The following is a 13,965-nucleotide window of genomic DNA, read 5'->3' as shown; positions in this document are numbered from 1 at the left end:
TTTTGCCTTAAAGTAACATTCACACCCTATATTCAATTTATCTTTACCTTTCATAACTATTACGAATAATTATTTGAATAACTATTATGAATAATTATTTGAAAGCGGTCGTGATCGGGCTACTCTCACCTAACTTGTAAGATAACGATCAATCCCCTAACGCTCTTTCTTTCTACGTAATACTTCATTTTAGCCAAAAATCCTGCCTTTGATTAAAAAAAGCTCAAATTCTTCGGAATCTGAGAATGACAGAGCAACTTCGATTACGGATTCGTTTTCAGGAAAGTAAACCCAACAGGAAACGCCTAATGGATATCACAGATTAAAATTCGCGGTGTACATTGTTATTAGAATAGTTGTACTGTATTATATTTTTGTAAAAATGTTTAAAAATTGTGCTTCACATGTGAGGTAATGATACGCGAGGTAATACCAGACAATCGTTACAGTATAGCAATATTACATAATATAATATGATAAATCGTTAGAAAATGGCTGTGTGTACAGTTTATCCGCAGGTGAATCAGGACACCCAAGCCGACATAAATCTTCAATGCACGAAAAACGATATGATGGTGATCAAATTCAATTCTGGAAGGTACATTATCGAGCGAAGTATATCCGAATACGAATGGACTTTCGTGAATTTGGTAAACGACGTTTAATTTTAACATATTACGAATTTGTTTTAAGTAAAAGAAATACGAGTTGCAAACGAGTGAGAACGTAAAAGCTTATTTGACCATGTAAAGTACCATAATCGCGCACAAATTCTCCTGTCTTACTCAGAAATAATAATAATGCTGATAAATTTCCACGTTTCCTATCGATAGAAACGAATATACGAAGAAACTGAATAATTTCATCTCAAATGATGTTACTTAACACTTTACCGGCCGCTCATTTCTCGCCGCTGGTGAATTTCGCGCGGGTTCTACTAGTTGCTGATGGTCATATTTACGCTATTCTTATTATTTAAAAAGGCACTAATATTTGAGACTAACGGAACAAGCATCTGCTTAAAGAATGTCGAGAAAAGACGATTGGAAGAGTTAAAACAGAAGCATAGTGGAACATTGTGCCGCGCTGAACCAAAGTCACGTCTGCGTGACAGCGGCCGGCAAAGTGTTAACTATAATTATTGTTTCTTCTATTCCATGGATAATAAAAATCACTTATATTAAATTATAATGTTCTTCCATATAATAAAAGTAAGATTGTCCTTTCCAAATTTCTAATGCTTAATCAACTCCTGTGAAAAATAAGCAACTGTTCGAGTACTTTCGTGTGATGGCGTATTTGTTTTATGTTCTTACTTTGCTTTCGTGTATATCTTGTTCTAGATTATTTTCAGTATTTTAAAAAGATATCAAAATATGTATTGCCAGTGTTTCGTACTCTTCGCCGTATTTTATGCAACAGATTTATTTTGCAGACCAAGGGAAGTTTCGCGATAATTACGAATTTAACAGCGGGTACTATGTATCGGTACCGTTTGTATAACATGACAGAGAATGGAATTTCACGGCCGGAAACGTCGGATTGGTTCCCAACATTTGCCGGTAATTGATCATTTTGCAATATGTATTTTATAATACTTATTAAAGATCGTCTAGTTTACTCGATTATCGTTATTCACATCGAATGTTATTAAACTTTGTTTCTCTATCAGAATAATTCTGACTTCAATTTGACAATTTACATTGATATCGTTGCAATTTTTTTTAGCCGATTATATGCCATTACCTGTGAAAAATCTAACGCCGTTAGAAATAGAAACGGATACATTAAACGAGTGCAAACTTAGTGCAGAAATCGCTTTTGAACCGGCAGAAGGTAAAATAATGCTGATTCCTATAATTTTATTCAATTTCACAAATACGTATTACTATTTCAGATCGGAGTTGTATTTACTACGTATCAGCCACGATTGGAGGGAACATATTTTTTAATTTTTTTACTAAAGTGGTACTGCTATTTACTATCAAACTAATGCTTATCACTTGTCCACGTAACGCTTGATTTTCAGATATTTATTAAATTACAGTTACACATACATATTTTTAAATTTTTTTTTTAGAAAAGTGGTAGTATTATTTATTATCAAATTAATACTTGTCAGTTTTCCACGTGACATTCGATTTTCAGATATTTATTAAATTATAATTATCGATTGAAAGTGAAATAATGGTAGATCGTTAATTTTCTAAGTTACGGGAATATGTTGTTGGGTTCTTAGGTGAAGGAATTTCAATTCAATGTACATCATTTAGAAATGGGTCAGAATATCAACGTAACTATTTCATCGGTTAACGTATACGATACTGAAGTCAGTGCCATAAATTATATAGTATTTGATACACCTACTTGTCTGGAATATTATGCCGATTTGACCATATGCAGTGAGTATACGAGAGTTTGTTATTAATTACAAATGTCGTGCAATTAATATTATAGGATTGTTGGGTGGCAGCAAAACGACGGTGGTAAATAATAAATATAATTTATCGCAAACTAACTTCTAAACTCAACTTTCACACTGGCTATCTCTCAAAGAACTTCCGTTTCACGCCTTTGCGCTCTGTCATCTAGCATCCTCGTGCTCTCTTTCTCAATCACGCGTTTCTCACTCACTCTTCACAACTTTGCCCTCGATGGGTCACGTATCCTAAACACTCAGACCCATTTCACTCTTTGTTTGCATTCGATATTGCCATAAGTATTCCGTTCATACGATTCTTGCACGCGGTCACTCGTCCCCCCACAGGCACTCCAGATAACAAAAGGTACTGTCACAGGCGGTGACCTTGTACCCCAACCGTTTGAGTCCGAAGCAGCGCGATCGCGCTGTTCAGATTTCATGTGGAGAAAACACAGTACATTTCGAGCGTTTTCGACAGCTGACGGTACGTCACCGGGCTGTCGAAGTCGAGGCGCTATCACGCCACTTGGCCATTCATCGCCATATTGTTACAAATCGCGAGTGTAATTCTTATTCTTGAAATTCGATCGCTGGATTGCCGAAGAATTCTAAAACGTCAGAATAGATTTTCTCTACTGAAAAGGTTGACAGCACTCTCTGAACTTCGATGGAAGACGTTCCTTTTATAGCCGTAAATAGTAAATAGCCGATTGTTATTTAAACCGAACATCCTGGAAGGTGCTGGATCGTTCTGCACTGAAGTTACGATCCGCTCTTCTTGGCCGAATACCGGGTGGATATGATCTCGTAACAATATAAACGAAGCGCTATGGCGCTGCTTGGGATTTCTGAACATAAAATAGAAGTGCTATCGCGCTGCTTGGGTCGTGTAGCCAGTTAGAGCCAGCGCGATCGCGCTGCTTGGGATAGTTCGACAGTGTTAGAAGTGCTATCACGCTGCTTGGGTCGTGTAGCCAGTTAGAGCCAGCGCGATCGCGCTGCTTGGAATGTCTCGACAGTGCTTTTTCAAAACCCTCTGGGACTCAAACGGTTAAACACGCTGTGCTCACCATTCCCACAATATAAATTGAAGAAAAATAGCATAATTAGTTTCATTCGACGTGCATTTGTTATCTTTAACACGTCAAGTGCCACGCCAGTCCTTAGGGACCGACGCTAGACTTTCCGTTCAGGCCTAGCCGGTCCTCAGGCCCAAACTAGGCCCAAAAGGTACTAACTTTTGGTGTTAAATTCTTTGCTATCTTTGGACCTAATGTTTTGGAATTCCTGTTATAACAATTGGTACAGTATCTCCGAGTTTTATGAACACTTCCCCCCACCACCGGTGGTCCATTTGACGACCGAATGGAACGGCCTGAACGGCTTCTGGGCCTGAACGGAACGGCAAGCAAAACGGGCTGGGCACTCAACGTGTTAAACGAATTCTGACTGTACAAATTGGGTACAAATTGGGTATGTTATAGGGCCGGACATGGTAAAAGGATTGCGAACCGAACATATCTATCGTGACAAGGATTTATACGATCTTGGGATTTTTTGGGACAAGTCATCCCCAGAGCCAGATAATTATATCATAATGATTGATTTACACGGGGATGGAGAACAAATTTACACTCGTAGTGTACCTGGCGTAAGTTAAATATACAATAGCGAAATTACTCATTTGTCGCGTTTAAAATGAATAATAGCCATTTCGAAATGTTATATGTATGTTCCACAACACGAACGTGACATTGAATTTAATGAACACATTGGTCACGAGATTGGAAAATATCAATTAGAAACAAATGATTTGATTGAACGTTATTATTCAGTAGCTGGTGTCGAAGAAATTTGCTGGCAATTGTTTTAATAGTAATGACAAGTTTGTGTACTTTATAGAATAATACCGAGGATTTTATTTCAAAAGTGAAATTAGGACCTCAATATATTATAAGCATCGTCGCTGATTCTTTGGGCGGAAGAAGTATACCAGAGTCTATTAAAAATATTATAAGAGAACGCACAAGTACATATCTTAATATAACGTATTAATATTATTTAATTTCACGTAATTATTTCTACATGTTTTTGCCTATACTGAGCCGGTCTTATTTTTTCGATTTATACAACAAACATTTGACAGTAGAAGAGTTGGTTGTTAGATTAATTCAATTAAATTAGATAGGGCCTATATTTCATGGAAGACAATGTCATTTTCTTACTATCGCAAAACAATAGTCTACTAACATCACGAATTTAGAATGTTCACTAACTCTATAGAAGAAAATTTGTAGGTCTAATTATTTACTTAAACATAAATAACTAAATTCGCAATTTAACTGTGATTAAAGTAACTGCATATGAATATTTTTACACAGCGATTGTAAGTGTATCCCACCGTAATGTTATTATTGCAATTACATCCGCAATCATAATCGTAGCACTAATTGCGATAATTTGCTTGCCATACTGCAAACTGAAAAGCAAATTTTCAACGAAGTGTGTTCGTTTCAAGGTAAGAAATTATAGACGAATCATTTTCCCCTAATTCCATCTAGTTTACATGAAAATAGATCGTTTTAACCCTTTCGCTACGGGCGGGCTCTCCGCCGCAGTACTCCCGCAGAAGGAGCCGCTGCGACGAAACAGTGCACGGTGCGCGAGACCGATTGTCAGAGGCATTTGGTTTGCCGAGTATTGAGGTCCGTAATAAACAAATAATGCAAAACAAAATACTCACGCTGGATGTCCAGAGTGAGATGGTTCATGTGCAATAATCGCAGGTGCTCGTCGTATGTACTTACTAACAAGAGTATAGGCGGAGCAAGTGGAATACCCCCCTTGCCCCGCATACGAACGATGTGACTTCTCTCATGCAACGCATAGTACAATACGTGGCATTTTATGGAGAGCGACTATAGTCGTCCGTAGTACCTCAGTGACATCTTCTGGAGAGTGACTATAGTCGCCCGTAGTAGCGAAAGGGTTAAAAGAGACAAAGTTTCTGCTTGCACTTTATGGTCAGTCAATGCATCTTTATATTCTCTTCTGGAACCCCAGAAGTGATTTGCACCCAGAAGTGTACTGGCACGCGCAACCATGAACTTCTTTGCACCGCAAATGGTTAATTCTTTAAATATTTTACACTCGCATTAAGATTTTCTTCCGAATACCTGTTCCACAGAATTTTAATCAAAGAGATTTACCCATCGAAGTGAGCAAGAAACTTTTATCTCAATATTACGATCCGGAAATTAACAACTCTGTTTCATTGACATTGACAAACGATCAATACGAATTTCGCCCAAAATTGTTGGCAATCAAGAGTGTTCTTGGCAGTGGAGCTTATGGAATCGTAATGCTAGGCTCTTTGCAAGAAAAATTTGACAATGTCATCGATGTGGCAGTTAAAATGCTTAAAGGTAGGGAAAAAGTGTTTTCACGAATTCAATAATATATCGTCGAATTTTTTAAATAAATAATTAACATTTTCATCGGAGTTTTAGTAATATTTCAAATTGTGACTAATATGATGCACATTTTGAGTACGTAATTTGAAATTTCGAATAATAATTTATTACAAAGAGATATTCAAACGATTAATTGCATGATTTTCTAATATCTTTTATAAAAAATTATTATATATTTTAAGAATAATATTTGTTTATTACATATACAATGATTTGAAATTTGAATGTTTATGTGATAGACAATGCAACTACGGAAGAGTTGGAAAATTTTCGTAAAGAAATGTTGATTATGAAATTCGTTAATCAACATCCAAACATAGTCTCGTTAATCGGTTGTTGTCATTTGTATGATAAACCAGTGTTGGTAGTAGAATATTGTTGTAAAGGAGACTTACAAACATACTTAAAGACGGTAAATTATGTATAAGTATTATCGCATCAAATATTTTAAAGCATATTAACGAAATAAATTCGCATAATTTACAAGCTTATTTTATTATCCTTTCTTTTTACGCAATTACGATAATGGTATCGAAAGTATATCCGTCTAACTATATTATAAATTTTCAGATCTGGCAAAATATGGTAAGCGTTGCGTTTAATCACAAAACTCGTTTGAAGCTTAACGTAAACGATGCAAATAGCATAAAGTATATTTCGAAGAATGCTGGTATTTATCGTTTGTACATCCATGAATGATCTAAAATGACAGCTTAATGATATTTGTCTGGATACATTTTTATATTTCTCATGTTAATTAGGTGGAAAACATCACAATTATGAAAATATTCAACAAATGATCGAAAATCATCTATACGATATCGAACAAGGTATTTAACATCTTATATCATATATTATTTCCAATTAATAAGTTCAATTGTAGAAGAAAAATTTTAATGTGCATAAATTTTTATTTATAATAATTTAATAACAAAAATATTTTAATTAATTCATTTTATTAATAACATAAAGTTTATCAACGCTATAGTGCTAATCTAATTTTATAAATCATGTAAGGTACATAATATTTTTACTGCTTTTTACGATTTTTTTGATACAATTATTTTTATTTATTTTTTTCTTTTTGTAGATATATCACAAAGTACGGAATTTGTGACAGCGAATGACTTGTTAAATTTTGCGAGGCAAATCGCTACAGGAATGGTAAATTAATTTAATTATACTACTTAATGGAATATATTTTTTTTTTTTTTCAAGAAAGAAATACTTTCGTTACTTAAGAAATTGATATTTATTATAATGTTTATTTCTTATACGATTTACCAATACTAAAGGGAAATTTATAAGTTTTATATGTGACAAAACAATGGATGTATTTAATTTGATCTAACTAATAAACAACTTGTAGGAATTTTTATCATCGAATCGAATAGTGCATCGTGACTTGGCTGCACGAAATATACTAGTGTGCGCAGACAGAAAGGTGAAAATTTCGGATTTTGGTCTGAGTCGTGATGTGTATCAAGAAAATTTATACAAAAAAACAGGAAGCGGTAAATTACCTTTAAAATGGATGGCAATCGAAGCTATAACGCATCAAACGTATACAACCTATAGTGACGTGTAAGGCATTTTTCAATGGACAAAAATAGAATTACAAATTTACCTTTTACTTTAATTGTATCTTATTTTTACACTTACAATTTAATAAAATTTGATAATTTCAAAAATATGTCTAATTCGTGTAATATATATCTTTGTATCGTAGATGGTCCTTTGGAATTTTATTATGGGAAATTGTAACCATGGGTGCTATTCCATACCCTGGAATTTCCACTAGTGCAATCCTGAAGCTTTTAAAATCTGGTTATAGAATGGAACAACCTGTGAGTTGCAGCGTGGAACTGTACGTAAAATTAAAATTGACTTCTTTGTTTGAAATACTTAGAAGAAATACAAAAGCAAGTTACTCTATATGTATCTTAAGTTTCTTTGTAAATGTACAAGTAGGAACATCTTGTAAAAAGTCTAAGAAGATTAAGAAAATGATCAGCTTTCGCATGAATTAATAAGACTAATTGTTACAGATACAATATTATGTTTTCTTGTTGGAATGAACGACCTCAGAGTAGACCTGTGTTTACAGAATTAAAAGAGAGCTTAGACAAATTACTCTCCTACCAATCCGACAACAAGTACTTAAATATGAACGAGATGTTATATGAAGCGCCAGAACAGTAACATATATCTGAAAAATAAAATTTTGATCTATTCATTAATTAATATTCACACACACGACAATTAAATTAAAAAGAGATTGCATTGTTTTACATTCGATTTTCGTTAATTGTACCATGTGCAAAATCGTTTATTTTCTAATTTACATATATTTATATATATATATTTATATACAATATCTTAGTCTCGACCTTAAGAACTCAGGCGAAAATACATAAAAATAACTAAGGCTCTCTCACATATGTTCACATAGTTACTCGACTGTTAGTAACAATATTACACACAGTATAGCGAGAACATACCAATCAATTTATATACTATTTTTGTATTTCATCGCGATCAACGTTTCCATCACTTCATTTTTACCTAACTAATTGTTTTCACTTCTTTTTCGCTTCTCTAGAAGAAGGATCGATCGACGAGTCGAGTGTACAGGGACGAGAAAATCACGCAAGTGTTTCGCATGTTGTTAATATCGGAAATGAACTTTTCAAATCTAAAAGGAACTCGGCTGTCTTCCTTTCCTATAGAATTGCAAATTTAGAAATGTGTACATTGCGTGCGTCAGGCACATATGCATTCATGCTACGAGAGGAACTATTATCTTTACCATTTTCGTACCTTCCCTATTTCGTTTTGTCATCTGTTTGATACCATGAACGCTCGACTCATCGATTTCAAGTAGCAAAAATGTATTACAATATTGTTGGATGGCAAGTAAAGAATAACGCGTATCGTGTTTCTCTTTTTGTTGTCGATTCGTATTCCTAAACTCTACAGATGTTTGCCCGTACTCGCTGAAGTATCGTTTTGTTAGAATACTAGAAATTGATATGAAAAAGAGGAACTCCCTACGCATGGAATCTACTCCAGTCGATAGATCCTCGTTTAGTATCACCGAGAAGATTTAGCGCTTTTTTCGGTCTTAAGCGTACATAAAACGAGCTATATAACAAAGTACAATATGTGTGTGTGTGTGTGTGTTCGCGCGCGTGTGTGTGTGTGTGACATTCCAAAGCAAAAGGATATATACATCACATGAAAATAATTAATGAATATCGCTTTAAAATCTGTCCGATTCTTCTGTAACATAATACATGTTCAATATTTTTTGATTCGTTTAATAGGCGTTCGATATACGCTCATAATTATCGTGTTTTCTTATAAAGTTTATTCAAAAAACAGTAGATGTAAAATTATCGTAAGGAAATGATGATCAACTATTTTTATACAAGAACGCTCTTGACCCTTTAAAATATGAAAGGAAACAGCGTATTTATGATTCTGTTTATATTACAAACTTAACCGCTCATGAATATCATAAAATGTAAAAAAGAAAGTGAAAGCATTTTGCCATATCGAAAAATGCGATTAAATATAATATTTTTATGTAACGATGATGGTAATTGAAATAATAAAACTTCGTTGATACATGGGACTCTGAATAGTTACAGTTGGACCAAGTGTATACTGTATTCATTTATAAGTATTTAAAAATCGTTTCAAGAAATACTAATCACACTCAGATACAGCAACAACGCTAAACATTGAACGTATTATTCCTCCATTCGCCAGGAATGTAAGTTCATTTGTTATAACATGAAAAGTTGTATCGGAAGATTTGCTAAATATAAAATGAAACGTTGTCTAGAAAATCTTTAGAATCGATGAGGGAGATTTTTGTTCGAGGGACATTTCCTAGAAAAATTTCTTTAGTAATAGACTTTCATTGAATACTATCTTTTGCCACACGCTGATGACTCTGTAAAGAATGACATATCTTACATAATTATATAATTTGCCTATATAGCACAATAAAAAGTATCATATTGTATTGTGATAACCTTAATATAAATGTAAATTCAACAAAAACATTATTCGATTGATAAATTCCTTATCATAAGGAGCCAAAAATCACAGGCAATGTAGTCTTTACATCGGTACTGATTCACCGATAGGAATTTCCAGAAGAGGCATTCTTACTGCTTATTACTTTTTTCTTTAATTACAATGCTACCTATATCAGATACTATCATTTCTATTAATTAAGCTATCTTCTTTGTCGACTGGAGGTGGAGCAGTTGTTAAAGTGGTACTGGGGCCAGCCGTTAAATAACCAGCCGATACCGGTGTTCCAGCTATATGTTATAATTTATACTTAAATATATTAATACAAAAACGAAAAGTAATAAGTATGTACATCTTACCAGTAAGGTAACCAGAATTAGTTGCATTAGAAATGAATAGATCGTGCCGCTGATCTTTGTATTCCGCCCAAACACTTGATTTTTCCAGTATTGCATTTACTTTCTCACCCAACAACAAACTTCTGGTCATCGCTTTTAAAGCTTTGACTATTTGAGCTTTAGTAGTTGCAGGATTTTCAACCACATCCAATCGTCCCTCTAATATATTTAACAGATAAGGTACCAATTCAGCATCCAGTGCCTGTTCAGAACAATTAGATATAACAGTTTTTCAATTTATAATAGTATTAATAATTATACTGGAAGTACTATTAACCTGTTTTATAAGTCTATCCTCGTTAGTTGAAAATAGCCTATTTAACGTTTCACACGCTACTGCTATCATATCTCGCCTAGATTGCATAGCATGTTTCAATGGACTAATACATTCTGTTTGACAAATAGATGATATACAAATCTGAAAAATAAAACCAATGTTTAATGTTATTGGTAACAAATATTAATCAATACTTCATGTAGAAGAAAAATTAACGAACTCACTTCACTTGTCGCTAATTGATGAAGTATTAATATTGCAGTTTTATATACGGATGGTTGATTATTTTGCAATGCCATTTGTCGACAAAGTCTTGGTATATGTCCTAATGATGGAACTTGATCTGCTAAACATGGTTGTGCTTGAAGTAAACATACTAGTGCTTGTGTAGTTAATTCCAACATATCCGGCTATTTAAAAGTATTAACAAATTAATCAATATAATTCTATATACAACATATCAGTGTGTATGCTTACATCAGTTTTTTCCTTGGACATAAGCGCTAACGTTGTATCCATAAGTTCACTTAAAAATTCCTTAGGTTTCCTAAGAGCCCACGCAGGACTGGCGATAAATAATCTAAGATACACACCTCCAACTGCCGGTTCGTTCGTTGCGATATCAATATTACTTTGAGTATCAGGTAACTTTAATAATGCATTGCAATTTCTTCTTTGTAACATATAATACCTGAAAAAAATTATTTTGTTATGAATTAACGTAATTTAAAAAGAGAAAGATTAACACTTAAAAAAATGTTTATATACTCGTCTTTTAATTCTCCAACAATTCTCGATACTCTAGCTTTGGCGTTGTCATCCCAGATTAATTCAGGATTCTCGTGTTTTGTTTCAAACATATGCACACACTGTTTCGGAGCATCTCGAATAGCTTCACTAAATAATCGTGGCAAAAATTTAGACAAATCCAGCTTCACCTTTGGGCCAGCTAATTTATCAGATGACATTTTGCCAAGTAGTTCTGCGGCTGCTTCGCGTATTTGAGTATTACTTGAATTACAAAACAGATCAAGAACATATACAACGGCTCCTGAAATTTTCATAAATTTCATTTCAAAACAATAACTGAAAAGAAAGGTGTATATAAAATGTGTTTGTGCTTATTTTTACCTTTAGACAATGCATCTTTTACGATCTTTGTGGAGCTCATTAGAGCATACAAAGTTTCCAATATAAGCAATTGATGTTCCTTCAAAGTATTTAAAGCTAATAATAAATGTACTATAACTTCATTTGCCGCAATATCATCCACGCATTCTTGATTCTTTGTGACATTACTAATAACTTCAAGCGCATTTTTTTGAATTAACTTGAAATTATTGCAGCTTAAAAGTCCAAATAATAATCTGAAATGTCCTATGCATTGTAATTCAATTCCTGGGTTATTTTTAATCACATTTCTTAATGCTTCTAAAGATATAACAATATATTCTAACTTCTGTTGATCTTTCTTAACTAATGCCATATTGCTTACAGATGCTAAATGTTTTGATGATTCTGACAAAAAGTCAAGTAAATTAATTGTAAAACTTTTGGGATTCTGAAAAATATTTATTTAAATTTTTTAGTAACTAATATTTTCTTTTATTAAGTAAATATTATGAAGTATTAAATTACCTCTATAGGAAAATTGGGTTGTTCATTGTATATTTTTACATATATTTCTCCAATAATAAGTTCGCCAACATGAACGCTATATTTAAAGTCACTAAAATCGTGTTCAAAACTATCATTGCCGTTTAATCTTTCTTGTCGTTTAGCTTCTAAGTATTCGTTCAATTCTGCTCTTGTTCCATTATCCCAAATTAAATATGGATTAGAGCAATTCGAATTCAAAATTTTTAATATTTCTTCAGGTTTGTCTTTTGCAAGTTGCCTGGCTAGATAAGGTGTTAATAAACTTTCTAAAGCGGCAACAGTAACAGGATTGACAGGTGTTTCATCTTCTCCTGTCATGTAACCACCTAATCTGGCACATGCTCGAACTGCTAATTTCGCTAAATTATTCGCCACTTCCTGCCGATTTTCATCTTGATTTCTTTCAACGCCACCTTCTTCCAATGTATAATCATAATTAAACATAAATAACAATAAATGCCATAAAGCTCCAGATTGTAGCAACTGCATTTGTAATACACTGTCTGTGGCAAGAGAAGAAACACATTCTGTGGCCACCGAACATAACTTCGTTAAATGCTGTAAATATATACAATTAAAATGCATCATGATACAAAATATTACATCTTGCACGTACTAACCTTGAAATATAATATTCTACAAAGATCTTTAACTAGTTGTGGTAGTTCAATAATTCTATCTTTGCAGCCTCTAAATGACCCAGCAACTGAGAAACATCTTGTAATATGCATGGACACTTGCACTGCTATATCAGTAGATTTACTTGACTTATTTAAAACAGAAACACATCGTGTGTAAGCCTCTAATAATACATCTAACCCGCCTTCCCTGCGAAGCTCCTCTGCATTCAATGCAGAACAGTGTACTGTATGATATGCAAGTTCGCTAGCAGCAGCCAATAACGGTGCGGATTTTGAGAATAATTGTTCGTCATCTGTCTCTAATTTGATTGTTTTGATTAATTGGGGATAACCCGCGTATTTGTAAGGTTTTAGTTCATCGGAATATCTATGGAAAAGAATGCTTTGTGTCCTCAAAATAAGCACTATGTTATCAGGATTTGGACCATCAGTTGACCAACAACTTCGGCTACACAAAAATTCGTATGCCTGATTGACAGCCTCAAATTTGTCCTATAAATAGAAAACATTTCCATGAAGAATTTAGTATGTTCGTATATTATAAACTTATATTCAACTTACTCGGCCATTTGGATTCTTATCAGGATGATACATTTGTGCAAGTTTATAATATGATTTTCTGACTTCAGCCTCATTATGTTGTTTTCCACTGGTCAACTGAAGAACTTTATAAGCTTCATCTACTGTCATCAGTGGTGGTTTCTTCTCTACTTCTTTCTTCCAGGCATCTAATACATCTTTCAACAAATGTACCTAAATATTGTATATTACTATATTAAACATGTTTTAAGACTTAATGAATAAATATCATATAATCATTATTTGTTGTCTTACCGGTTCAGGAATAGGCCATTGTGGAAATCTTACAGTATCACAAAGGTGTCTTAGATAGAATATTTGACAGAATAATTCTTTTTCCAATTGCGGATATCTTATAGCAGGTATAGCGATATATTGATATCTGGCCATAGTATGACTTCTTAACTTTGGTGAAAAATCTGCGATATGTGTCGCTATTTTTTCAATCAGCATTCTTCTCATTTCGGCA

At 33.6% G+C, this 13,965-nt stretch overlaps 2 protein-coding genes across 2 annotated transcripts in view; one reads left to right on the top strand and one right to left on the bottom strand.

Annotated features, from left to right (window-relative positions):
- The first annotated feature begins 491 nt into the window (after window positions 1-491).
- On the top strand, window positions 492-8,140 carry LOC108549380 (tyrosine-protein kinase receptor ver-3). Its single transcript, XM_017902731.1, has 16 exons — window positions 492-650; window positions 1,436-1,562; window positions 1,729-1,836; window positions 1,898-1,968; window positions 2,240-2,402; window positions 3,907-4,073; window positions 4,325-4,451; window positions 4,777-4,808; window positions 5,610-5,847; window positions 6,135-6,307; window positions 6,466-6,565; window positions 6,657-6,725; window positions 6,986-7,059; window positions 7,265-7,479; window positions 7,625-7,762; window positions 7,944-8,140. The coding sequence occupies exons 1-16, from the start codon at window positions 492-494 to the stop codon at window positions 8,095-8,097; spliced, it is 2,115 nt and encodes a 704-aa protein (XP_017758220.1). The 3' UTR covers window positions 8,098-8,140.
- A 1,360-nt stretch (window positions 8,141-9,500) lies between these two features.
- The window catches only part of Rme-8 (receptor mediated endocytosis 8), a 10,418-nt gene continuing 5,953 nt past the window's right edge, over window positions 9,501-13,965 (bottom strand). The window contains exons 9-19 of the mRNA XM_017902734.1: window positions 13,752-13,965; window positions 13,479-13,670; window positions 12,897-13,409; window positions 12,256-12,834; window positions 11,749-12,178; window positions 11,386-11,668; window positions 11,095-11,308; window positions 10,842-11,027; window positions 10,618-10,758; window positions 10,302-10,542; window positions 9,501-10,232 (exon numbers count right to left, since the gene is read on the bottom strand). Coding sequence (XP_017758223.1) covers window positions 10,117-10,232; window positions 10,302-10,542; window positions 10,618-10,758; window positions 10,842-11,027; window positions 11,095-11,308; window positions 11,386-11,668; window positions 11,749-12,178; window positions 12,256-12,834; window positions 12,897-13,409; window positions 13,479-13,670; window positions 13,752-13,965 — 3,109 coding nt within the window. The 3' untranslated portion in view covers window positions 9,501-10,116. The remainder of the gene's footprint in view (window positions 10,233-10,301; window positions 10,543-10,617; window positions 10,759-10,841; window positions 11,028-11,094; window positions 11,309-11,385; window positions 11,669-11,748; window positions 12,179-12,255; window positions 12,835-12,896; window positions 13,410-13,478; window positions 13,671-13,751) is intronic.

The sequence above is a fragment of the Eufriesea mexicana genome, unplaced genomic scaffold (genome assembly GCF_001483705.2).
Source record: "Eufriesea mexicana isolate 0111107269 unplaced genomic scaffold, ASM148370v2 scaffold1920, whole genome shotgun sequence".
Taxonomy (NCBI): domain Eukaryota; kingdom Metazoa; phylum Arthropoda; class Insecta; order Hymenoptera; family Apidae; genus Eufriesea; species Eufriesea mexicana.
This window is presented reverse-complemented; position numbering and strand designations above follow the sequence as displayed.

Bases quoted from the DNA above. Each gene is read 5' to 3' on its own strand.
- LOC108549380 (XM_017902731.1), top strand. From the start codon at position 492: ATGGCTGTGTGTACAGTTTATCCGCAGGTGAATCAGGACACCCAAGCC. The intron at 6,566-6,656 runs GTATTTATCGTT...CATGTTAATTAG, and splicing joins GTATATTTCGAAGAATGCTG to GTGGAAAACATCACAATTAT. The intron at 7,763-7,943 runs GTACGTAAAATT...TAATTGTTACAG, and splicing joins GTGAGTTGCAGCGTGGAACT to ATACAATATTATGTTTTCTT.